We start from the raw sequence: 25135 nt of genomic DNA, 5'->3' as shown, positions 1-25135 counted from the left end.
CAGACACAGACAGACAGAGGGACGGGAGAGAGAAGGGGCAGCATTAGAGGCATACCCGGGCTCAGAGGACCCCCTTCTTGGGGGCTGGGCAAGGGTGTCACAGAGAGACAGATGAGACAGGCACCGAGGGACAGTCCAAGGGGAGACGGAGAGACAGGGACGCACACAGATTCAGCGGGAGGGACACAGCGGGTGTCGCAGGGAGAAAGTGGAGAGGCGGAGCCCCAGTGGGGAGATGGAGACAGAGAGGATGGGAAAGAGAAACTGAGGCAGAAAGACACGAACACACAAGGGAATGGTGAGCCATCCCTCCGCTGCCCCTGGCCCGCCCTCATGCTCTGCATGGTGCCGGCCCAGGGACCCACGCCCGTGCGTGTGGCCGTGTGACTCCCGTGGAGCCCTCCCCACCCAGTAAGGGCTGGAGATGGAGACCCCACCGCTGCAGCTAGACGAGCCAGGGCTCAGGTCTCCAAGCTGCATTTCCCACAGTGTGACCTTGGGCGAGGGGCCTCACCTCTATGAGCCTCAGTTTCCTTGCCTGTAAAATGGCGCAATACAGAGACGCCCACCTCTCTATATGTGGGTCAGAGAGAGCTGTGATGCCACAGCAGCGACGCTAGAGATGGTCTCGCGCTGTCCCTGGGAACGAGTGCCCTGGGGTGGTGGCACCCGTCACGGGAGGTCCCTTCCAACAACAGCAGCCACATCCTGTGTTCTGTCCCACTGTTCTCCAGTGCCCAGGGCACGCGGGGGCTCCCGGGGGCTCCGAGACACCTCCTCCTCACACCCCACCCCATCCTTTCTCCTTCTTCCACCTCTTCGCAGAGCAGGCCCCTGGCAGGGCAAACGCCAAGTCGCTGGGCCAGGTAGCCCGAAGGCAACCCTAGAGAAGAGGCCTGCTGCGCTCCAAGGAGGAGAGGGCTGAGGCCACAGGCAGCTGTCACTCCAGAACAAGCTGTGTCTCAAAACTGGGACCAAAGGCCAGGCGCAAGAAAGACCTGTGTTGGCCGGAAGCCAGGGCTGAGGAACAGCTTGCGGTGAAAGGAGGTGCCATAGTGTGGCCGCACACACTTTCAGGGGCCCAGATTCACTGGGCAGACTCGCTGGTAGCCCCTGAGCACTACACACATGGGGAAACTGAGGCCCAGAGAGGGCAAGGGGCTGGCCCAGAGTCACACAGCAAATAAAAGCAGAACTGGGATTGGGCCCCCGAACCTCCTGCCTTCCTCCCGGGGCCAGGCCCCGCCTACAGTTGAATTTCCTCAACTCTCAGACATATTTGCCCCACATTTTCGACTTTCTGAATTTGAGACTCGTCTTTAAATGACTTCATATATTAAAGCGCTTGGAGCCGTGCCTGGCATGCTGTTCTCACGCAATAAATATTAGTGGCTTTTATTATCCCATGATCAATGTGCACACAGCATCTGGAGGAAAATTTTTTTTTCCACCCAAAGTGTTATTTCGGTGTGTCATCAATGCTGGGAGGCGCCTTCTCTTTTTTTCACATTTTTGAATCGCCAACGGGGCGGGCGGGGGGTACATCTTACAATTGTGATTGACAGCTTGCTTGCTTTCTTAGTGATACGTTAAACAGAGATAGATGCCTCTTACATCACTGTGTCCTCCCACGGAGAAAATGCGGCAGAGGAAAGAGTCTTTTCTGTAAATTCAAATTCTACAAGGGACTGCCATAGGACCTGCCTGGCACCTGAAGAGGGTGGGGTGGAGGGGACGCGCCTGGACAAGGAGGCCCCAGGGAAAGAGATCTGTTTTGTTGTCAGGATTCGGAGGAGAGTTCCTTGGCCTGTCCCTGCCGTCATGCGGCTGCCAGGACTCAGCGCTCCGAGCCTGCCCGGTCCCCCTGGGAGCCACGTCCATTCCCGGCTCCACGCTTCAAGACAATTTACTCCAGCCAGACCCGAACGCACAGTTCCCCTCCATCAGCTCTGCACAAACTGCTCCCTTGGCCGGCCAGGAGCATCCGCTTCCCCTCCTCCTCTTCCATCAGCCTAATTTATTCTCTTCTTTCAGGGCTCGGCTGTCACCTCCTCCAGGAAGCCTTCCCTGACTGTTTCCACTCTCCTCCTCCCAGCTTGGAGGGGCTCCTCCTCTCTGCTCCCCCCAAGAGGGTGCTTATCAAAATTAGACAGATTGTTGTGGCCTTTGACTTCATTTACTCACTCATTCGTTTAATTATCTATTCTACATGCGCTAGATCTCTGCACGAGCCAGGCTCTGGGCCAGTCCCTGCGGAGGTATCAGGGGACCAGTCAGCCCCAGCTCCTGCTCAGGGGGAGTTCCTGTTCTATGGACTGGGATTACTGGGATTTTTTTTTTTTTTTTTTTTTTTTTGAGAGACAGGGACTCACTCTGTCACCCAGGCTGGAATGCAGTGGCACAACCCTAGCTCACTGCAGCCTCAAACTCCTTGGCTCAAGCAGCCCTCCCGTCTCAGCCTCTTGAGTAGCTGTGACTATCGGCACACACCACCACGCCTTGCTGGGGATTTGACACCAAGGTGTCCAACTAATTTAAAAAAAAAATTTTTTTTGTAGCAATAGGGTCTCCTTACTTTGCCCAGGCTGGCCTCAAACTACTGGGCTCAAGCAATCCTCACACCTCAGCCTCCCAAAGTGCTGAGATTTCAGGCGCCATCCACCATGCCGGCTCCATAGACTGATTCTTGACTTTCTGATCCTTTTGAGGAGTCTTGAGAAAGCTGTGGGCACAGTCTCTGGGGATTCAGGGACTAGTGAATCCCAAGTTCAGGAAACTTGCCCTGGACTGTGAGCCCCTCCACAGATAGGGATCTGCTCACCGCCTGGCACAGAGCAGACCTGACGGCCGCTGCTGGATGGACGGGCGGATGGACAGAGGAAGGAGCTGGCATGGGGAAGGGGGTGAAGGGGCATTCCTGGGACCTACCTGGCTTGGCAGGGCAGAGGCTCAAGACCCTGGCTGGGCCCTGGGCCCCGAAGCAGGGCTGCCTCTGACCCTGTGCTCACCTCTGATAGCCTGGCACAGAATGGGCAAGCTTCAGGCCATCCCCAGTCCCCAGGCGCCTGCAGGCCAGCAGCTTACAGACAGGCGGGCGCTGCGCCACCGCTGCCATTCCTTGGGCACGGACCATGTTCCCATCACTGAATTCTCCGGGTAACCTGTGCTGTCGGTGCTCTGGTTGAATTCACCACGCGGATTGGAAAACTGGGGCTCAGAGCACAAGACCCTCATCCAGCGCCTTGTGGGGGAGGCAAGCTGGACCCAGGGCCGGGCACTCCGGATGGCGGATGTGCCAGGGCCGCTTGCTCAGCCACCCTGTGATTTCCTTCCTCTGCCTACTGTACGGCTGGGTTTGATAGACAAAGCTCTGTGTCAGCAGCTAAGTCCCTGTCACACTCGTTCCTGGAGCCCGTCGGGAGACACCTTGCCCCGAGCAGCTTGGGCCGAATCACCAGACACTGTAGCATAAAGGTCCCCCGGCTGGCGAGGCTGGCACTGGCGTGGCAGAGAGGTTAGCCGTCCCCACCTGTGTCTCCTGCACCCCTGCTGTGTCTTGCACCCTCCTCCCACCCAAGACCCTCCCTGGTGGGAAGGCAGAGGGTCCTGAAATGGGGAGGGGCTGGAGGAAGCCGCAGGGGGTCCCCTAGAGGCAGGGGGACCGAGGAGCTTGGAGATGTCGCAGGGCACTCAGCAGAGGAGAATGAGTCTTCAGAGATCACCTTAAGAATGAAGCACTGTTGGCTTTTATGGGCTGCCGTTTACGTGCCTCGTGAAGAAATGTGCCTGCGATGATAAGGGGGGCTCTGGGCACCAAGGAGCCCACCTGAGCGCCTGGGGCTGGTGCCTCCGTCCTGTTGTGGCCAAGCAGGGTGCACTCCCTGGGGTCTGCGGAACGGTGAGGATGCCCACAGAGCCCCCAGCTCCCAAGACAGGGGATCCGGGCCGGGACCTGAGCCGGGAGTCCCAGGTTCAAGGCCCATTTCTGCCACTGACCGCTGGCATGTGCTTCCAGCTGGAGGGACCCAGCTTGGTTCCTTGTGAGACCCCCAGTGCTCACCCAGAGTTGCCTAGGGAGCCTTGGCCACAAGGAGGCTATGGCTCATGCCAGGAGGGCAGCGGCCCCCAGGGTGCCTCGGGTGCAGGTGAGTCCTGTCCAGCCTGCCTTTTCTGAGGCCCCAGCCGTGGGGGTTCCGAGGAAGAGAGGGGGGCTCAGCAGGAAGGGATCTGACACCAAGGTGCTCTGCTAAACTGGCACGTCCCCTCCCCCTCTCCCCCAAGGGAGCTGGCTGGCAGGAGTACCCCAAGGAGACTGGGGCCGCACTCCACAGAGGAAAGTAGGAATAAGAAAGTCTCCCTGCAGGGGAGGCCAGGCCAGGTCAGACCCAGCTGAGGGCCCTCCTGCCACCCACCCCCATCTCCTAAGAGCACCCAGCCCTCTGCTGTTCAGCGAGGCGAAAACACATCCTGGGCTCCGTACTGGGGAATGCAAAGTTGAAGGTGGCAGGGTCCTGTGCGCTCCGAATCCAGCAGAGGCTTGCACAGAGCCTGGGTGGGGCCTTATGGGCTCTCTGGGTTGGGGGACCGGGCCCCCTGCTTCAGCCCAGCACCTTGGGGGCATTCCTTCTGCCTCCCCAGGAGCCCACTCTGCTCCCGGCCGGGCACACGGCTGGTCACATGGCTCCCAGTCAGGGCTGAACTATGAGCCCCTGGCCCTGGCAGAGGGAGGGTCCCAGGGACCCCCTGGGGGTGAAAGCTGGTGGTTCTGCTCGCCATTCTGGGGGTCACAAAAGACTTAGGAAGAGTCTGCAGGCTTGTTCTGTGAGATCTGAGTGGGAACCTTAAGCGGAACCCTGCTGAGAGCCACCGGGAGGCTCAGGCTACAGGGAGGGGCGCAGGAGGAGGGGCTGAAGGTGTCCAAGAGGACAAGAGGGTCCCCTGGAGCTGCCAGCCTCTGCCCGTCCTGGAGGCTCCAAGCCCCCCAGCTCTCTCACTCCCTGGGGAGCAGCTGCCTCTGGAACCACGGAGGGGGGTTCTCCAGCGGTTTCCTGCAAGGATCCTGCCATTCTCCCCACGACATGCAGCCCTGTCATCCCAGATGGCCCACCCAGGCCTCAAGCCCACCGAGGCTCACACCAGCATCTCCACCCCAAGCCTGAGCCCTCCTATTTCTCACCCGGCCATGGCACCAACCCCACCTGCTGCCCCCGAAAAGCTGGCGCCTCCCCAGGCCTCCCTCTCTCACCCAACATCTGGCCAGTCACCTTCTTCTGTCCATGCCACCCTCAGCCACACCACGCCCCGGCTAAGCAGTGAGCTCAGAAGGAGGGGCTCGGGAAACCCCAAGCCTAGCACAGTGACCTCAACCCAAACCCCAGGGAACAAGAAAGAGGCATGGATCTTTCTAGCACCCATGATGGGTTGTAATCAAACCTGACCTGTGAGCTTGTTTCCCCCATGAGACTCTAAGCTCCCTGAAGCACAGACCATATCCACCAGGCTATACCTCCCAGCATGAGGTAGGGCCTCCCTAAATAGTCATTAAGTTTAATGCAGCAGGGATTTAGGTTAGACAACAGGAAGAACTTCCCAAAGATATTTCCTTTCTTTCTGAAATGTTCTGGGAAATTCTGAAAGCATCAAGAGCTCTTGCCCGGGATGGGTTGGAAGCTGACCTCCCTTTGGGGTGGCTTGGGGACGGCTCAGAAACAAGCCCTCTGACCAGAGGAGACAGTTGGAGGGTGACTTCCTGCCCCATGCTCTAAGACCAGAAGAATCATATCTATTTCTAGATCCTTGCATCTGACAAACCCCAAACTCCTGGCAAATATCCTTTCCCCCTGCCCCAAGATGCGAAGGCCCCTTCCTTCTGCAGAGAGAGGGAGGGCGCTTTAACAAAGTCCAGGCTGACAGCTTGTCCAAGGCCACCAGGCAACGAGGCACTGAGGCCGGATAGGGCTGGGACCGACCGGGCCCAAGGCGGTCCCCAGAAATGGCTGCACGTGGACAAAGCTCCTTCAGGACCTCTGGACCTGGCTTTACCCACTCACAGCGGGTGCTTTGGATGCCCTGAGAACCACACAGCCTGGACACGGGAGCCCTAACTCGGGCTGAGTGGGCTGAACCAAGTCCCTCCATCCTCCTCCAAGGCCCTTATCTGCTGCCCAAGAGGACCCAGGTTCGAGTCCCAGCTCCAGCTCTTAGTCTCAGCCTCCTCATCTGTCAAATGGGTTCGTCATCACTGTCACTAAGCTCCCAGGGTGGCTGTGACCAAGAAACAAGAGGTGTCAGCCGGGCGCGGTGGCTCATGCCTGTAATCCCAGCACTTTGGGAGGCTGAGATGGTGGATCAGAAGGTCAGGAGATCGAGACCATCCTGGCCAACACAGCAAAACCCCATCTCTACTAAAATACAGAAAGACTAGCCAGGCATGGTGGCAGACACCAGTAGTCCCAGCTACTCAGGAGGCTGAGGTAGGAGAATCGCTTGAACCCGGGAGGCGGAGGTTGCAGTCAGCCAAGATCGCGCCACTGCACTCCAGCTTGGATGACAGAGGGAGACTGTCTCAAAAAAAAAAAAAAAAAAAAAAGAGAAAAAAAAGAAACGAGAGTTGTGGCCTGTGACCAGCTGGTGCTTGGAATGTGGCGTCTGTGTTACGCTTCCAGAGGATTGCCCTATTGAAAAGCCTCAGCCAGGCCCTTCTGATAGGAAGGAGCCCGACGCTCAGACAGGGGAGACCAGGACACAGCCAGCCTGTTGGGGGGACAGGCTGCTGTGAGACACCCTCCTCATGGGTACACACTGCTTCCCAGTTTGCAAAACACAGCAGTATTTCACGTGGCTTCCATCACAGCCCTTGTGAAATGAGGAGGAAGGGAAGCTCGTTGTTCCCACTTTACAGATGGCGAAGCCCAGGCCCAGAGGGGAGGAGTAAGTCACCAAGAGCCACACAGCGTGCCAGCGAGTGAGGCAAACCTGGCTGCAAGGGAGGAGGGAAGGCTGGCCCAGGGGAGGGCAGGCCCAAGGGAACCAGGGCAGGCAGCACTCTATCTTCTGACAGCGGGCCCAAGAAAGGCCTTGCCTCTTGTCTGAATCTTCAAACAAGCCCAGAGCTGGCACTGGGAACAGCCTGTCTATACGCTGGGTCACCAAAGGGGCAGTGAGGGGAGGCAGGCGCTTGCTTTTGATTGGCCCAGGGCCCTGGAGCCACAGCCCTTGAGCTGCCTCCTATGCCAAGGGGCAGACAGCTGGGCTGTGGCCTGGTGACGGCTGAAAACTGTGCCCCCCCACCCCACGCCTCCCCACTGGGAGCAGCAGAGGGAGGCGGGGCCTGGCCCGGAGGCCTTGAAGCCACATTTCAAACACATCCCCCAGAAGGCACCACCCCTTGAGACAGACCAGTGCCTGCTGGCCGTCTCCTGAGGCACTTCCTGGCCGAAGCCTCACACAGTTTGATTCAGCAAACACCCTCAGTGCCTGACCTGAGCTGCCTGGAAGGAATGGAGCTTGGGCCCAGGGAGAGACCCAGAGATGGGCTCCAGAGGAGGCTGTGTCCAAAGGGATCTCCTGATACAGGAGGGGCCCAGGACAAGGTGGCTGAGTGGCACAGGCTAAACACTACTAGAACTTAGAGTCACAGCCACAGGGCATCAGGGAAGGCTTCCTGGAGGAGGTGGCAGCATTTGAGCTGGGTTTTGAGTAGGGTGTCCCTGACTGAAGGGGTGTGTGTGTGTGTGTGTGTGTGTGCGTGTGCGTGCGCACGTGCACGTCCCATCCCCCCCACCCCTCCTCCCCCCGTCCCCCGTGTGTGTTGGGAAGCCTAGAGAAGCAAACAAGATGACACAGAAAAAATCTGGAACTGGGGTGGGGCGGTGTGGTGTGGGCTCAGGGCTGGCAAATGACAACCAGTCGCTACCTGTAAGGGACCAATGGGAAGGCACAGTGGGCCGAGCTAGGGATGGCCTTGGAGGACAGGTCTAGAAGTTAAGACAGTTCTTGCTAAGCGGGGAAAGTCAGATCTCAGCAGGAGGGGACTCGTTATCTGGAGGTGGCTCAGTTGCAGATCTGACCTAAAAGAGGGGCCAGCCCGTCCCTGAGAAGCAGAGGGACAGGTGTGTGCTTGGACCGGTGTTTGAATCCCCACTCTCTTGTCAATGTTGCTGTGTGATGTGGGCATGCTCCCAACCTCTCTGATCCCTGGTCTGTGACGTGGGGACATGCCAGCTCCCAGCCTGCTTGGAGAAGGGAGCTAGTGCAGATGAATGCAAAGGGGCTTTGCAAACCATAGAGGGCTGGAACCCTGGGCCATGGCTGTGTGACACCAGGAAGAATGAGCAGGTTGCGGCTCCTGGGAGGAAGGGACCACCCAGGCCTGCCTGTGCCGCCCCCTCCCCTCCTGCAGCTGCAAGGATGAACTGTTCCTTCCCCAATGACATCTGTCTGGGAGAAATTTAAAATTTAAAATGGGCAGCCCTATTCCTTCCTCTCCTTCGTGAGCAAGCAGCCTCATTTCGCCAGTCTGCCCCAGTCCCTTGGCAGCCTAGCCCCGGGCAGCCCTGGGGCAGCCCCTCCGCCTCGGCTTCCGGACTCCAGCCCCCTCGATGGCCAGCCCGGGTGCTCTGCCCTCACTTGCTTCCACCGCACAGCCCTGGGCACCCTCCAAGCCCCACCTCCACTGCCACTGAGGAGGCAGCAGGAAGGGAGAATGAACCAGCCCTGGAGCATACAGACCAGGGTTCAAATCCCAGCAAAGCCGCGTGGCCTCGGGCAGGAGCCAACGGTCTCCGAGCCCTGCTTTCCTTGTCTTAAAAGTCAGAAAATCACAATACCCAGGGTTCCTACAGGAGATGAGTCTTTATTGATCCCCTACTGTATGCAGGGCCGTGGCTAAAGCGGGAAGGATGCAGAGGAGATTCAGGGGGTCAGGTTCAGGACCAGATGCCTGGCACAGGGTAGCGCCCAGAGTGGAGATTTTGTGGGTGGTTAAGATACCCATTGTAGAGGTGAGGAAACGGAGACTCAGCAAGGGAGCTGATTTGTTTGTGGTCACACAGCGAACTGTAAGTCCCTGACTCCCTCTGCACCCGCGTGCACCAGGGGCCACTGGGGGCGCAAGGACCGGGGAGACCTGGCCTGCAACGAGTGTGGCTCCTGCAGGGGTGCCGCCCCCATAGATCCCCAAGTTCAAGCCTCGGTTAGGGGAGGAGGAGAGGAAGGTCCCCATCCCGGCCCAGGCCTCCGGAGCCTCGAAGGGGTGCGCCCCAAACTCCAGCCCCCGCACTGGGTGCCTGCCCCGTCAGCCCGAGCGGCCGCCGCCTGGCCAGCCGCCGGGGCCCCGTGTCCTCGCGCCCGCGCGTACCTGCGGCTTGTCGCGCGGCCGGTCCTCAAGTTGGGCAGCGCCGCCCATGGTCTTCCACCGGTCGTTGACCATCTTCCGGCAGGACTGGCGGGGGCGCCGGGCAAAGCGCGCCGCTGCGGAGCGCAAAGGTGGCGGGGTAGGCGCGGGCGCGGGCGCGGGGCGCGCTCTGCCCGCCGGGTCTCCGCCTCTGTGCCCCGCGCCGGGGCGGCCCGGGAGCGGGCGGGCGTGTGCGGGTGAGCGCGCCGCTGTGTGCGGGCGGGAGCGGGAGCGGGAGCGCGAGAGCCGCCAGCCCAACGCCCGCCGCTCGCGCTGCGCGCCGTCCCCGCTCCCGGCTCCCGCGCCTCCCGGGCGCGCTCCTCTCTCCTCCCTCGTCCCTCCTCCCTCCTTCTCAATCTCCGCATCTTTTCTGTCTCGGACTCTCTTCGCTTTTTATTGCTCCCTTCGGCCTCCCCCGACACACTCACACACCCGCGCGCACAACACACCCGCGGACTTGCATGGTGAACTCCGCCTCCGAAAAGGCCAAGAGAAAGGACGCCGAAGTGGCCTCCAGACACCGGGGCCGGCGGGAGGGCAACAAACAGCCGCGGGCCGCACGGCTCCCGCCCGCACCAGCAGGGCCCAAGAACCACCCCCCGGCCCCGACAGCGCCTCTGCACAAACTTCCTCCCGGGCCGGACTCCCACGACTCACCTTGCGCGGGGGGCGCGGCGCGGGGCGGGCCCCGAAGGCACACCCGCCGGGCAGTCGCGAGTCTCCGGGGAGTGGCACGGCGCTCCTAGCGTTTCAGGGCGCAGGGTTGGCCCCGAGACTCAGGCTGGGGCGGGGGCGGGGTCGTCGGGGTGCGCTCCCTGCCGGCCCCCGAGGTCTCGGTCCAGGTCCCGGGGCAAGCACGCCCAGCTGTGGGGGCTCCAGCCTCCCGGGGACCTCCCCACTCCGGACCCCGACGCGCGAGCCTGGTCTTGGGGGCGCCCCGGCCCGCGTCCGCAGACCAGTGCCTCGCGCCCGCGGTCCGAGAGCCCGCCCGACAACCCCCTGCCCGGGCGGCCCGCGGGCGGAATGGGGTTTCCCGCCGCTGCCACAGTGGTCGCGAGTACCAGCCGCTTCGCGCTCGGCCGGCGCTCCCCGTGCTTTCCCAGCCCCCGCCTCCTCCTCCGCCGGGAGGGGATTTGTGCCAGGAGGGGGCTTCTTAGTTGCCCCTTCCCACCAGCAGCACTTTTAAAAGCATTTAATCCGCCCGGAGCGGCCTTCGGTGGTAACTGACAAAGTCCTTAATCTGCGCGGCGAACGAGCTGCTATTGTGGCTTCCGACCGGGAGGCGCCCACACTGCCCTACGCCGCGCTTCCCTCCCGCCGCCCCGCTGGGTCCACCGGCCGCCCCTCCTCCGCCCCTTGCAGCGGCCCCATCTTCTGCTCCCCCAGCTTCAGATAGACACCCCCGTTCCCCGCCCCCGCTTTTCCCCAAAGCTGTTTTCCGGCTCCCGGGGCGCCTTGGCCGCCGCGCTGTTCCCTGGCACCGTCTCCGTCTCTCCCCCACTGGCTGCCAGTCTGTCGCCCCGTCTTCGTCCCTCTCCGGATCCCTCTCCGCGTCCGGCACCGGCCGGGCAGGCTGGCTAGGGGTGGGGGCCGCGTCCAGCCTGGGCCGGGGCACTCCCTGGGCTCCAGAGCGGGGAACCCCGTGGCCCGGTGCCATCCGAGGAGCCTGCCACCCGCCAGGCGCTGGGTTCACAAACCACCAGCTGTTTGCCCCAGCCGCCTTTTCCTTCCAGGACCGCCACTGGCCTCACCTGCGGCCGGATCCGGGCTTTCCGGACAGAGGCGGCCTGGGAGTTGGAGAGGATCCGCAGCAATGGCTGGGAGTCAGGAAACCCAGGTTCCAGTTCTGGCCTCTGGCTCTTTCTCGTCCCTGGGCCTTTCCTACGAATTAAGGGGGTCAGCACGTGACCTAGAGAGCCCTCAGGCTTAGGAGGAAGAATGTGGTGGAGGGCACCCGTCCCTGGCTGTGTGGCCGAGGGCAAGCAACGTAACTCTCTGAGCCTCAGTTTCCCCATGTAAGCCAAAGGGTTAACCGCACACGCTTCAGAAGGACTCTGCCACAGAGTGTCACAGCACCTGAGCAGGGCGAGGTTCAGGTGTTCCGGCTGTGACCTTGGGCAGATGCCACGTCCTCCCCAAGCCTCAGTTTACTGGTAAACAAGGACTTGCCTATTGGTGAGGAGTGGTGAGGTCTGCAGGCCCCTGTGCAGTTACGGGCACAAAACAGGCAGGTGGCAGAACTGCAAGGCTCTGACTCCAGTTTGGGGAGAGGATGTAAACTCCGGCCGCGTGTGTGCACAGATAAAAGATCACTCTGGAGGTGGGGGGAGCTGAACGAAGAATCTGAGAGAGGGGTGATAATGGACAATGGAGAAGGTCTTGCGGGAGTACTCCGGGCAGTCAGGGAAGCATCCTGGGACGGAGGGGTGTGAGCCCGCCCCCAAGGCTCATGAAGGCAGCATCCAAACGTCTGGATGCTGAGGGAAAGGCATGTCCAATGGCGGGGCCGCAGAAGGGAAGGCGGAGCTCGGGGAGTGACCAGGGCGTACCCGGGCAGATGCAAACTGGACAACGCGGGGACGCTCTGGACCATCTCCTCCCAGGCCTGCAGAAGGGCAGTTGGACAGGTGAGCGGGGGCCACCTAGCGGCTCCTCCTGGGAGTGTTGGAGGAGGTTGGAGGTTGAATCATCTCACCTGCTCAGCCACAGTTTCCTCAACTTTGCAGCCTGCGGGTGTGCTTTACATGTGTCTTTGGGGGCGGGCCTCATTCTGTCACCCGCTCTGTGCTGATGCCTCTGCTCAACACCCCAGGAGAAGGGTCAGCCGTGATGCAGGACTGGCATGAGCCTGAGGGTGTCTGCTCAGACACACTTAGGGCATTGTCCTGAGAGAAGGCCCCCCCCGCCCCCCGCCCCCAAGCACTGGAGCCTCCAAATGAGAGGAATGCAATGGAAGAGGATTCCAGAAGCCAGTGCTGACCCACAGCCAAGATCTGTGGGAGAGAAAGAGCAGCCAACCCCACAGAGCAGACAGGCCCTCCACCCTGATTTCCCGTGGACCGGTTGATGGCCATAGAGCCCTGGGGGCAAGGCTGGCTGTGCTCAGCAGGAATCGGGGCTTTCCAACCAGCCTGAGACTGAGCATTCCTTGTCAGGGACGAGCCAGGACCTCGGGGTGCCAGGACCCAGGACCCAGAGGCGGCATGTGACTAGACTCGAGGTTGCCTGGTGTGCTTGTTCACGCTCTGATCGTCCCCTCACTTCCCTCTCTCTGGCTCACCAATTCTGCCTGCTCCTACTTTGCCTTTCCAAGGCTACCTCGTTTTGATGGCCCCACCAACGGGCAACTCCTCTCTAGGACTGAACCAGGGCATAGCAGTCATAGGTGGCAGATGGCCAAAGGCAGCTGTCCTTGGTCAGGTACCAACCACTCAGATCTTGGTCAGATCCAGTGTGGGGGCATGGCTGCCGGGGTCCCAATGCAGGACCCCTCCCTTAGCAGGGTGTGGGTGCAGGAAAGGCAGTAGTACAGCAACATTGGAGGGGTGGAGAGAAGAGCCCATGGGGAGACAAGGGAGAGCAGCCAGGGACAAAGGCAGACAACATTCAGGGTGCCAGCCTTGACAAGCAGCCACCTATTGGCAGCACCTTTTTACTCAGCCTTGTGGTGGGCACCTCACATCCTCCCAGTCACCCTAATAAGTGGGTACTATTGTCCCTGTTTTGTGGATGAGGAAACTGATTTAGAAAGGTAAGTTACATACCTGGGTAATTGTGTAATTAATAAGGTGATATAATCAATATGGGGCCAGGCACAGTGGCTCACACCTGTAATTCCAGCACTTTGGGAGGCCAAGGTGGGCAGATCACCTGAGGTCAGGAGTTCGAGACCAGCTTGATCAACATGGTGATATCCCATCTCTACTAAAATACAAAATTAGCCGGGCGTGGTGGCACGTACCTGTAATCCCGGCTACTTTGGAGGCTGAGGCAGGAGAATCACTTAGAACCTGAGAGGTGGAAGTTGCAGTGAGCTGAGATTGTGCCACTGCACTCTGCCTGGGCGACAGAGCGAGACTCTGGCTCAAAAAACAAATACCAATATGGAATTACCATTTACCAAACATTTTCCATGTGCTAGATACAGCAATACCATTAGCAATACCATCTTATTTCAAGTAATCCTCACCCAAGAGGATTATTATTAGCCTCATTTCCTAGATGAGGCAACAGAAGTTCAGAGAGGTTAAGTAACTTGATCAAGACCACACAGCTATTGGTGGGGCAGAATTTGAACCCTGATCTGTGCACTTCCAGAGACCTTCTCTTTCTTCAATACCTCGATGCCTCTTGGTCTGCCAGAGCTGGGCCTGAGCCACCCAGCAAGCGGCACTGAGCCAGCATTGCAGCAGGGCTTAGCGGACGTGGGTTGAATAGCCAACGTGCCGGTCTCTCGGGGCCTGGGGGACTGGCTGGCCAGAAGGTCAGGACCTCTGGTCCCCATCCACTCAGCCTCTAGCCCGCACTGCCAAGGGCACTCAGCTCTCACCATAAAGCTCTTTCAACTTAACTCTGACAGTCACATTTATCATTAAAAATAAATGTATCTTGGCTTCCCGTGGCGTGGAAAGCTACCGTGCAGTGATTCAATGGGCTTGTCACCCCTCATGGTTAGGCATGGGGAGCTGAACGACTGGATGGTCTCCAAAGCCAGCTCCTCATTTTCTGCGGCTGGAGCCAGAAATGTACGGTGGGCTGACATTTAATTTAGAATCCAACATACCTTGACATAAACCCATAATACAAAGGCGGGGGTGGGGTGGGGGCTGCCAAGCCTGCTGGGGGTGGGGTGGGGGGAGTCCAAGTGACAGGGTGGATTTCTTTCTTTCTTTTTATTTTGCTTTGTCAACACTGAGTGGTAATGACAGACGAGAGGCCGTGATCAAAGGCGAGAATTAGCACGGAGACAGTGTGTGTGTGTGTGTGTGTGTGTGTGTGTGTGTGTGTCTGAGAGAGAGAGAGAGAGAGAGAGAGAGCTTGTGTGTAGCCTTTGTGTCAATTCACGGGTGCATGGAATGGGTGGTGGGTCTGTGCCCCGAGCCTGCTGCGATGCTGTGTGTGGCATCTTGCGTTGTGTCTGAGGCTGGGCTGTCAAGGCTGAGGCTGGAACCCAGGAGCAGGGCACTGTGGTCACTCTGGCTGCGGATAGCACCTGCCAGTTCTTTGCGTCTCTAGCCCTTCCTATAGGTCTTCTAACACAGTCAGTGCTCAATAAATGCAGAGCAGGAAGGGGAAACGTGATTTTAAACGCTGGATGCAGAGCCTCTTAAGGAGAAAACTGGCTTTTTTTTTTTTCTTTTTTCAGCACGACGTCTTGATGGATGATTGAGGTGTAAAAAGCATCGACTCGAGGCTGACCTGAGAGAAGCTGCAGGAAACCCAGTAAGAAACACCCAGATAGAGGAGTGGAGGGGTGGAGGGGACAGAGCATGAGGTGGGTGGCAGAGCCCCCAGGTAGGTGAGGTCCCGGGCAGGAAGCTGGGCCCTGGGAACCACAGCCCTGACGCAGTCCACACCAGCGGATGTTTGCTCTTGCGTGGAAAGTGATTTTCAGTATCATGCTGCAGAATCCCATCCGTTATCCTCCAATATTTGGTATAAAGTCCGCCCTGCTCAATAGTCTTGTGTGGTGATGGTTAGTGGAAATGAAAAGAGTGGGCCTTGCCCCACACCGAAGTCCAGGAAGGGAAGAAGGAGCTGTCCAGCTCCAGGTGGGGAGGGGAGGAGAGAGGTCCTACTGAAACTCAGAATTCAAACCGATCCAACTTTAATCAGCATTTTAGAGACACATTCTAGCTCCACAGATGCAGAATCTGGGGACAGATGCAGTATTTGGGGACCCCTGGGCAGCTAACACTTGGGTACAAATGTTTCTTATTGAGTGAGAGGAACAGGGTGTAGTGAGGTTCTTGCACGGAAGTCTGAGTGCAGCCAGCGGCCGCATCCTGATCAGCCAGCAGTGGCCAAACTTTCAAAAATGCTTCGTCTCCTTCTCATCCTTCTTTTAGATTCTGTCTACCAGAATTCCACCATCTGAAGTCCCTGAGGTGCAAATCCTGTTAGCTGTTAATTCTTCAGCTCTCGTGTATGATGGCTTGTTGTGTCACGTGTTTTGCAATTTTGCATTGCGAGTTTCATCTCTGTCAGAGCTTCATCCGCGGGAATCCGTGTGTCCAGGCTCCAGTCCGTCTCTCCCCGGGGGAAGAGCTGGTACTTTCACGAGGCACCGAAAGACACTCCAAACCCAGGACTGCCTGAAGTTTAGTTCCCATCTTGCATGTAGAATAAATTCAGATCCAAAATATTCATGAGAACAAGGCCTGTGGTTATTAATTTATGGGGAAATTTTTTCCTTGTCATCTTCCTGTTCCCCCTGCAGGGAATTTTCCAAGTCTGCCAGTGCACTGAGGGTGTGGTCCTGGCTTCACGTTAGGGGTGGCTCCCTGCCTCCTTGGAGCCCAGGGCCTGTGTCCTGGGCCATGACACCCAAAGGGCATGGTGCCCCTAACTGGTGATGCCCTGGGCCCTCATGGCTTCAGCCCAGCCTCCCTGGGTTTCCTGCAGCTCTTTGTTTCACATTTGGCTGTGCCTTGAAAAGAATCCAAGTTATTGTGTCCAAGTTTTTGTTTGGGTGTCTGGTCTGCCATATTGTTGGAAGCAAAAGTCTCTTCTTCTCAAATGCCTATTTTTCTCTTGTTTCTTAAACTTTAAAGTCAAATTTACATATATTAAAATGGACACACTTGAAGGGTAGCATTGGGGAGTTTTGACCACCATGCCAATCAAGACACAAAACGTGGCCAGGGGCGGTGACTCACCCCTGGAATCCCAGAACTTTGGGAAGCTGAGGAGTCTGAAACATGGTGAGAATCCATCTCTACAAAAAACAGAAAAAATTAGCTGGGTGGTGTGTGCCTGTGGTCCCAGCTACTCGGAAGACTGGTCCCTTGAGCCCAGGAACTCGAGGCTGCAGCGAGCCATGATCATGCCACTGCCCTCCAGCCTGGATGACAGAGCAAGACCCTGCTTTAAAAAAAAAAAAAAAAAAAAAAGACACAGAACATTTCTCTCATCCTAGAAAGTTCCCGTGCCCCTACCCAGTAGCTTCCCCTGCAACTGCTGTTCTGATTTCTATCAGCTTATTTTTGCCTTCTCTTTATGTAAATGCAGTCCTGCGGGGTGTACATTTTGGGGTCCGGCTTCCTTCGCTCCTTCGCTCCCCTGGTGAGCAGCGGGGGCATCCCTGTTGTGTGTCGGCAGCTCACTCCTTCATATTGCCTGTGTATTTCATCGTATGGTTCTGCCACAATCTGTTGAACTGTTTTTCTGTTGATGGGCATTTGGCCTGCTTCCAGTTGGAGCTGTTGAGAACAGCGTTGCTGCGGACATTTGTACACAGGTCCCTGGTGCACATACGTACACATTCTTGGTCGTATACCTAGGAGTGGAATTGCTAAGCCGGGCGCGGTGGCTCAAGCTTGTAATCTCAGCACTTTGGGAGTCCAAGGCGGGTGGATCACGAGGTCAAGAGATCGAGACCATTCTGGTCAACATGGTGAAACCCCATCTCTACTAAAAATACAAAACATTAGCTGGGCATGGTGGCGCGTGCCTGTAATCCCAGCTACTCAGGAGGCTGAGGCAGGAGAATTGCCTGAACCCAGGAGGCGGAGGTTGCGGTGAGCCGAGATCGCGCCATTGCACTCCAGCCTGGGTAACAAGAGCGAAACTCTGTCTCAAAAAAAAAAAAAAAAAAAAAAAAAAGGAGTGGAATTGCTGGGTCATAGGGTGAGACTGTGTTTAACTTTATCGGAAACAACAACATTGCTTTACGACGTGGCTGTCCTATTTGACACCCCCCCACTAGCAGTACTGGGGTTCCAGGTGCCTGGTTTTCTTCCAGCGTCCCTTGGAGTGTCACAGTGAGAGACGGTGGCTGTGGTGTGTCTGCCGGGCGCCCTTGCGCTCACTCCCTCACTTCACTCATTCAGTCATTCCACAAACATCCACGAAGCACCTCCCCTGCAGCCCCACCCACTCTGGCTTGTCCTAATTCCATTTAGGCTCTTGAGACGGGGGCACCGCCTGTCACCGGGCATGGCTCTGCCCTGGTAGGTAACCCCTTTTGGCTCCGCTCCTGTCAGCGGGTGTGTCTTAAAGCCGTGGTGGCAGGGGGAAGGGCAGCTCAGCTGTCATCTGTGCCTCTGAGGATGCTGGCGTCTGAGTCAAACCTCAGAAACCCGCCAGTGGCATGGGAGTGCTGCCAATCACAGATGTGTTTCCCAGTCACCCCTCCCCACCTGCCCAGCTGCAAGTGCCCAGCACCCTCTAACATCAGCCACCGCACGGCCGAGCCCTTGTGAAAAACGGCCACGTTGCTTTCCGACGTGGTTGCACTGCTTGACACTCCCACTGGAAGAATCAATTCCAACCCCCAGATCCTGATGGGAACTGGCCGGTGGTTATTAATTTGCGGGGGAAATCTTCCTCTGCCATCTTCCTTTCCCCCAGGTAGAATTTCTCCCCATCTGCCCATTCCCTGAGGGCACGGCCCTGGCTTTTTGTTGGCTTCCTAGAGCCCAAGGCTTTGGGATTGGGGTTCTGGGTGCCCCATATCTCATATTCTGGGTCCCACTTCGACCCGCCTGCCTGGAGAAGGAGGTGAATTGTGAAAAGAGAACCTCATTAGTGCACCACCTGTTTTACTTCTTGATGGGGAGACGCCTGCCTGAGCCCTCGGGGGGTTCACAGGGCCCAGTGCTCCCGAGCGGTGCCCCCAGCAGAACCCAGGTTTCCTCTGTAGGCCTACCCGAAAGCTCCCCGGCCACCCATGCACCCAGGGAGACCCTCGTTTTTGAGCCTCTTCCCCCCTCCCACATCTGACCCACCAGCAAGGTCTTTCAACAAATATGTATTGAGCACTCCCTGTGTAGTTTAATTCTAACGAACAAATAAGACACATTGAGTGGTGCTAAGGAAATGAACAGGGTGCTGTCATACAGAATGGCTGGGAAGGAGGCTGTGACGAGGTGGCATCTGCAGGACCGCATGGGAGGTGCTGAGGGAGCGGCAGGTGCAAAGGCCCTTCGCAGGAACAAGGTTGGTGGCTGGTGTGTGTTAAGGTGTGAAAAGAGGCCTTGCATTTGTAGCAATGACACGTGGGAGGAGCAACGAGACTGAACAGAGGAGAGACGGAAGGTGCACGCAGGTGATGAATTTGGGTATCACATGGTTGCAATAGAAAACCATTGGAAGGGCCGGGCGTGGTGGCTCACACCTGTAATCCCAGCACTGTGGGAGGCTGAGGAGGGTGGATCACCTGAGGTCAGGAGTTCGAGACCAGCCTGACCAATATGATGAAACCCCGTTTCTACTAAAAATACAAAAATTAGCCAGGCATAGTGGTGGGCGCCTGTAATCCCAGCTATTTGGGAGGCTGAGACAGGAGAATTGTTTGAACCAGGGAGGTAGAGGTTACAGTGACCTGAAATGGCACCACTGCACTCCGGCCTGGGCAACAAAGTGAGACTCCATCTCAAAAAAAAAAAAAAAAAAAAAAAGAAGAAGAAGAAGAAGAAGAGAAAAAAAAAATCCATTGGAAGAATGTAGGTGGGGAGAAGCCATGAGCTGACGGGCATTTTTGCAAGCTCACTCTGGCTGCTGTGTCGAGGATGGGCTCTGAGGGGCTCTGGGCTGGTGGGGACCAGTGAGGAGGTGAGGCCAGCTGTCCTGGGAGATGAAGGCAGTTCAGACTGGGGCGTTGGCAGTGGATGCAGTGAGAGGTGGATAGACGTGGGACCAGTTTTGGAGATGGTGCCGGGAGGTCTCACTGATGGAGTAATGAGGACTGAGGTAGTAGAACGGAGCCGAGAGCCCGACCCACGATGCTAGTGGGTGCTGGTGCCACTCAGAGAGAAGGAGGACCTGGGGAGGAATGGGCTGTGATCACGAGTTTTGTTCTGGCCCTGTTACAGTCTGAGCTGCCTATTAGACCTCCAGGAAGGGCATGAGTGGGCGTCAAATACACAAGTTGAGTCCAGACAGATCTAGGCTGGAGTCATCGACTCTGAGAGGCTGGAGGTGGGTGATGGCTCTGGGGAGTCCTTGCTTCTAGAAGAGGCTGCAGGTGGTGATGGCTCTGGGGCGTCACTGACTCCAGAAGAGGCTGCAGGTGGGCGGTGACTCTCAGGGAGATGGAACCCTTGCTCCTAATTCCTCCCTCACTATTAGAGAATTACACATCCACACCTTTTGCCTGGTGACTCTACTGTGTGTCCTACCCCGTCGACCTTGGACTTGGCTGTAACTTACTTTGGCCTTAAGAGGTACACTCTGTACTTCCCTCACGGGCATGAGACATTTCCTGGGAAGCCACTGATCCCAGAAGGCTGACAGACACGTGACACAGGCCTGAACCTGGCAGAGCTGTGAGCCAGGAAAACAAACGCTGTTGCTGTAAGCCACTGAACGTTGGGAGCGGTTGTTACACAGCATAGTGCAGACATAGCTGACTGATACACAAGCAGAAGCAAGGTCCTGTCTTCCCTCCCAGGGCAGTGACAGAAGGAAATGAGATCATGCACCCCAGGATTCGGCATGAGAGCCGGCACACAGCAAGTGTTCAGCATCCATTCACTCGTATCAGTAACCCGCAGCTCCCTGTGGGCCTGAAGCAGAGACCCTCCCTAAGCGTTTTCTCATGGTAGCCGCTGACACATGCCAGCTGTGTTTCTTTTCATTTTCACATTTTTATTCCAAACATAAAAATCGCCTATTGTCACTGTACCCAGAGATAAGCCTGATTACTATTTTGGGGTGCTTCCTTCTGGTCTGTTTTCTTTCTTTCTTTCTTTTTTTTTCTTTTTTTTTCTTTTTTTTTTTTTTTTTTTTGAGACAGGGTCTCACTCTGTTGCCCAGGCTGTAGTGCAGTGGCATGATCATGGCTCACTGCAGCCTCTACTTCCTGGACTCAGGTGATCCTCGGATCCTCCTGCCTCAGTCTCCTAAATAGCTAGGACCACAGCTAATTTCTTTCTTTTTTTGTAGAGACGGGGTTTTGCTATGTTGGCCAGGCTGGTCTGGGCAACTCCGGGGCTCACGATATCCTCGCACCTCGGCCTCCCAAAGTGCTGGGATCACGGGTTGTGAGCCACTTCATCCAGCTTCTGTTTTCTGAGTAATTGCCAGAGACTCGTAAATACCAGGCCAGCAGGACCAGCAACTTCTGGGGAATCAATTTGCCTGTGCTGATGTGCCACATGGATGGGAAGAAGGGTCTTCGTGGCATTTCTGTGGCAGGCGCTTGGGGCTGGGATGGAAAACCACAGTAGCGTTTATTCGACATTCACACGTACCAGTGCAGCTCGCACTGACGGATCTCCGTCCACTTAGCCGCTCAGTGATCAACCTTCCAGAATGTGCCAAGACCTGCAATTGCACCTTCTCCCTGCAAGGGCAGCCCTCAGCCAATGGCGACGGAGGTTGGAAGAGACAGAGGATAAATACTCCAGCTCCCTCGCCCTTCAGGGAGGGCATGTTCTACAGGGTTCCCGGAGCCCCCCTGGGGTCTCCAGCCCCAGTGCCCAGTGCTGCATCTAACACATGGCACACCCAGTTACGGCTGCCTTCCTCTCCCTGTCTCCCCCTCCACTCCCCTTCCAGCGCTTCCTGGGTCACCTCCGAAGAAGCAACTGGTATTTACATCTCTGCTTTGGCAAAAGCCATCACAAGACAAGCAGGTGCTGCGTGTTTGGGCTTGACGTGTCAGTTCTGTTTCTTCTCACAACCATTCAGCAAATCCTCCTTTAACCCCTGCTCTTGCAGTGCCAGCTGCTGCCGTATGACACTGAGCGAGGAAGGGGAGTGTCTGTGCCCCACCGATGCGGTCTTGCCCAGGCTGAGGTTATACGATAGTTCCCATGTGACCGTGAGGATTTCCCTGACATTCTTCAAAATCCAAAAACTCAAGCCGGGCATTGTGGCTTATACCTGTAATCCCAACACTTTGGGAGGCTGAGGCAGGAAGACTGCTTGAGCCCAAGAGTTCAAGACTAGCCTGGGCAACATAATGAAATCCCATCTCTACAAAAAATTAAAAGATAAGCCAGCATGCTGGTGAATGCCTGTAGTCTCAGCTACTCAGGAGGCTGAAGCAGGAGGAATTCCTTGAGTCCAGGAATTCGAGGTGGTAGTAAGGTATGATCGTACCACTGTACCCGCAAACAAAACAAAACAAATTCAAAAACTCAAGCTGGGCAAGGTGGCTCACACCTGTAATCTCAGCACTTTGGGAAGCCAAGGTAGGAGCGTCACTTGAGCCCAGGAGCTTGAGAGGAACCTGGGCAACATTAATGAGACTCTGTCGCTACAAAAAAAAAAAAAAAAAATTAGCTAATTGTGGTTGCATGTGCCTGTGGCCCCAGCCACTCAGGAGGCTGAGGTGGGAGGATCACTTGAGCCCAGAAGGTCGAGGCTGCAGTAAGCCACGATCACGCCACTGCACTCCAGCCTGGGTGACAGAGTGAGACCCTGTCTCAAAAAATAAAAATTTAAAAAATTAAAAATCAAAAAATCAGACATAAATAAATAACCCCCATACTTACTTTAGAACATAAGCTTATTTGACAGTGGTATTAGCTAATATGCAGAGAGGATGTTCTTTGTGCCAGCAGCTGAGCTGGGTGTGTAACATGTGCCAACTCATCCAATCCTAATAGTGGCTCATTGTCCCCATACACAGGTGAGGAAGCGGAGGCGCGGACAGGCCACACGGCTGAAGACTGAAGGTCGTCTAACTCCAGGGTGGGCTGGGGAGGCCCACAATGTCTGTAAATCCCCCTTATTTCTGGGCATTTATTTCTGTTTTCTGGTTGTTGTAAACAGTGCATAGGGAACAGCCCTGCCCTCAACTGCAGTTTGCCTTGCTAATTACTTCCTTAGGGTGGATTCCCAGGAAGAGAATTACAGGGTCAAAGAGCGGGACTGTCTTTAAGACTCTCCATCCCCACTGCCCAGCCCTGGCCTTGCTTTCCAATCTCCCATCTTCTTTCCCACACTGTCCTAAGTCAATAGGAAGCGTACAGCCTTGGCTTCCCTCTGCCCTGCCCACACCTGCCTGTCTCTGCACCTGAGGATGTGGGGGTGACCTGCATTCCAGCACCCTGGCTCCCGTTCTGTGTCCCAGCAGGGAGAGTCGTCATGAGGGGGTTGTAGGTACCCCTGGCACACAGTAGGGGCTTGGTCGTTATTGAAGGAATGAATCAATGGATGAATGAGATCCCTGGCCTGCTTGGCTTCACTTTCCATTGCAAAGCAGCTGCCTATGAAGCAGCCTCCTCACTCCGGAGCCCAAAGGGCAGCCCTGAAGCTGGGAGGGCAGCTCCCCACTGTAGCATCAGAAGTGGGGAAGACCCCAACTGCTCAGTCTGTACCCAAAGTCCTTTTGATCCTGATGAGTTCTCTTGCTGAAACAAGTGCTCAGCCAGGATGCCTTTGCTTGAGCCACCCACCTCCCCACCCGCCTGGAAGCCTCCCAGTTTGGGTTTTCTAGTCTGAACAAGGAGAACAAAAATGCTGCGTTGGATACCCATTGCTGCATAACAAATTACCCCAAAACGGAGCAGCTCAAAACATGCAAGGCTGGGGAATTCAGGAGCAGCTTAGCTGGGTGGGTCTCGTGCAGGGCCCCTCAGTAAGTTGCAGTCATTATGTCGCCTGGGGCTGCATCATCTGATGGCTTGACTGGGGATGGAGGATCTACTTCCAAGATGGCGCCCTTACCTGGCTGTTTGCCTGGTGGCCTCAATTTCCTGACCTCACCATAGGGTAGCTTGAGTGTCCTCACAACAGTCCTCAAGAAGCCAACAGTGTGTCCCTCACAACATGGCAACTTGGTTTTGAGGACACTCAACTTCATAGATTGCCAACCACAGCAGGCAATCCAAGAGAGAGAGCGAGATGGAAGCCACAATCTCTTATGACCTACTCTCGAAAGTCACACTCCATCATTTCCACCACATTCTATTGATTGGAGGTGAGTCCCTACATGCCATCCACACTCAAGGGCAAGGGAGCTAAGCTTGTCCTAAGAGAGGAGTAGGTAGTTTTTGTTTGTTTGTTTGTTTGAGACTGACTCTCACCCAGGTTGAAGTGCAGTGGCACTATCTCGGCTCACTCCAACCTCCACCTCCCAGATTGAAGCAATTCTCCTGCCTCGGCCTCCTGGGTAGCTGAGATTACAGGCATGCACCACTACATCCAGCTAAGCTTTGTATTCTTAGTAGAGACAGGGTTTCGCCACGTTGGCCAGGCTGGTCTCGAACTCCTGACCTCAAGTGATCTGCCTGCCTTGACCTCCCAAAGTGTCTCAGGGCTGTGTAGAGATTACAGGTGTGAGTCACTATGCCCAGCCAGAGTGGGTAGTTTTTAAAACCACCACAGCTTCCTGCCAGGGGTGCAGAGAGGACTCACGGGAATGGGCCTGAGAAGTGCTGAGCCCAGAGCTGGCCATCTGCGGGCACTCCGTAGATGGTGGACACTGTTGTTTTATTATGATTACCTGGCGCCTGGCACCCGGTCTACTACAAATGGCACCATCAGAATCAGTCTCCCGAATTTCACCACCCTCATTTCAACCCTTGCTCTGAGAGAGTCAGGGGGCCCCCATTTTCAACAGGAAAAATCCCAAATCCTTTTGCTTGGCAGTCAACCCCCCCATCCAAACCAATCCCTCCTTTCTCTGCTGAATGTGTCCCCCATGCCAGCACTTCCTTCCCGCCACGACACCTTAGCCAGGCTACCACCCACCAAGAATCCTGCCCCATCTGGAGCCTCTGCCTTTCCTTGAAGCCCCTCCGCTCCTGTGCCTCCGTATTTTCCTTCAGCTCTAGATTCCTGCAGTGCTACAGCCATGTACACGGCCATTAAATTCTGGGCCTCTTCTGTCACTCACTGGTTCACATCTGTCGTCTTGTCTCCTGCCCAAGACTGCATCTCCTCTTGTCCCTTCTCTGACAGAACTGTGTTTGAACACAGGGATGAATGAGAAAGAAACCCAGCCTGTCCTCAAGAAGCCAGCAGTGTGTCCCTTAAAGACTGGGCTCATTGCTGGTAACTCTGGGAGTCCCAATGTGGAGGACTTCAACATCACCATCAGCAGTAGCGCCACCATAATCGCCATCATTATCCCCACCATCCTCATCACCAGCATCACTGCCATCATCACCGTCATCATCGTCACCATCGCCATGATCATTGTCACCATCATTATCCCACCATCCTCATCGCCATCATCACCACCATCATCATCACCGTCGCCATCATCATTGTCACCATTATTATCCCTGCCATCCTCATCACCAGCATCACTACCATCATCGCCATCATCATTGTCACCATCGCCATGATCATTGTCACCATCATAATCCCCACCATCGTCACCACCATCATCGTCACCATCACCATCATCATTGTCATCATCACTATCCCCACCATCCTCATCACCATCATCACCATCATCATTGTCACCATCGCCAAGATCATTGTCACCATCATAATCCCCATCATCGTCACCACCATCGTCATCATTACCACCACCATCAGTGGCACCACTTTTGGGGGCAGAAGCAGCTCCTGAAACCATACCCCAAAGCAGGTTCCACTCAATTCCATGAGACTCTGCAG

At 56.4% G+C, this 25135-nt stretch overlaps 1 protein-coding gene across 2 annotated transcripts in view; it reads right to left on the bottom strand.

Annotated features, from left to right (window-relative positions):
• Positions 1-10697, bottom strand: part of FIBCD1 (fibrinogen C domain containing 1) — a 38384-nt gene extending 27687 nt beyond the window's left edge. Inside the window, exons 1-2 of one of the 2 annotated variants that reach the window (XM_074394615.1) lie at positions 10052-10697; positions 9359-9471 (exon numbers count right to left, since the gene is read on the bottom strand). In XM_074394615.1, the coding sequence (XP_074250716.1) occupies positions 9359-9430 (72 nt within the window). In that variant the 5' untranslated portion in view covers positions 9431-9471; positions 10052-10697. Of the gene's footprint in view, positions 1-9358; positions 9667-10051 lie in introns of those variants that run through there. The other variant, XM_003920871.4, reaches the window with a different exon arrangement.
• Between the last annotated feature and the right edge of the window lie 14438 nt (positions 10698-25135).

Source organism: Saimiri boliviensis, chromosome 2 (assembly GCF_048565385.1).
Source record: "Saimiri boliviensis isolate mSaiBol1 chromosome 2, mSaiBol1.pri, whole genome shotgun sequence".
Lineage (NCBI taxonomy): Eukaryota > Metazoa > Chordata > Mammalia > Primates > Cebidae > Saimiri > Saimiri boliviensis.
This window is presented reverse-complemented; position numbering and strand designations above follow the sequence as displayed.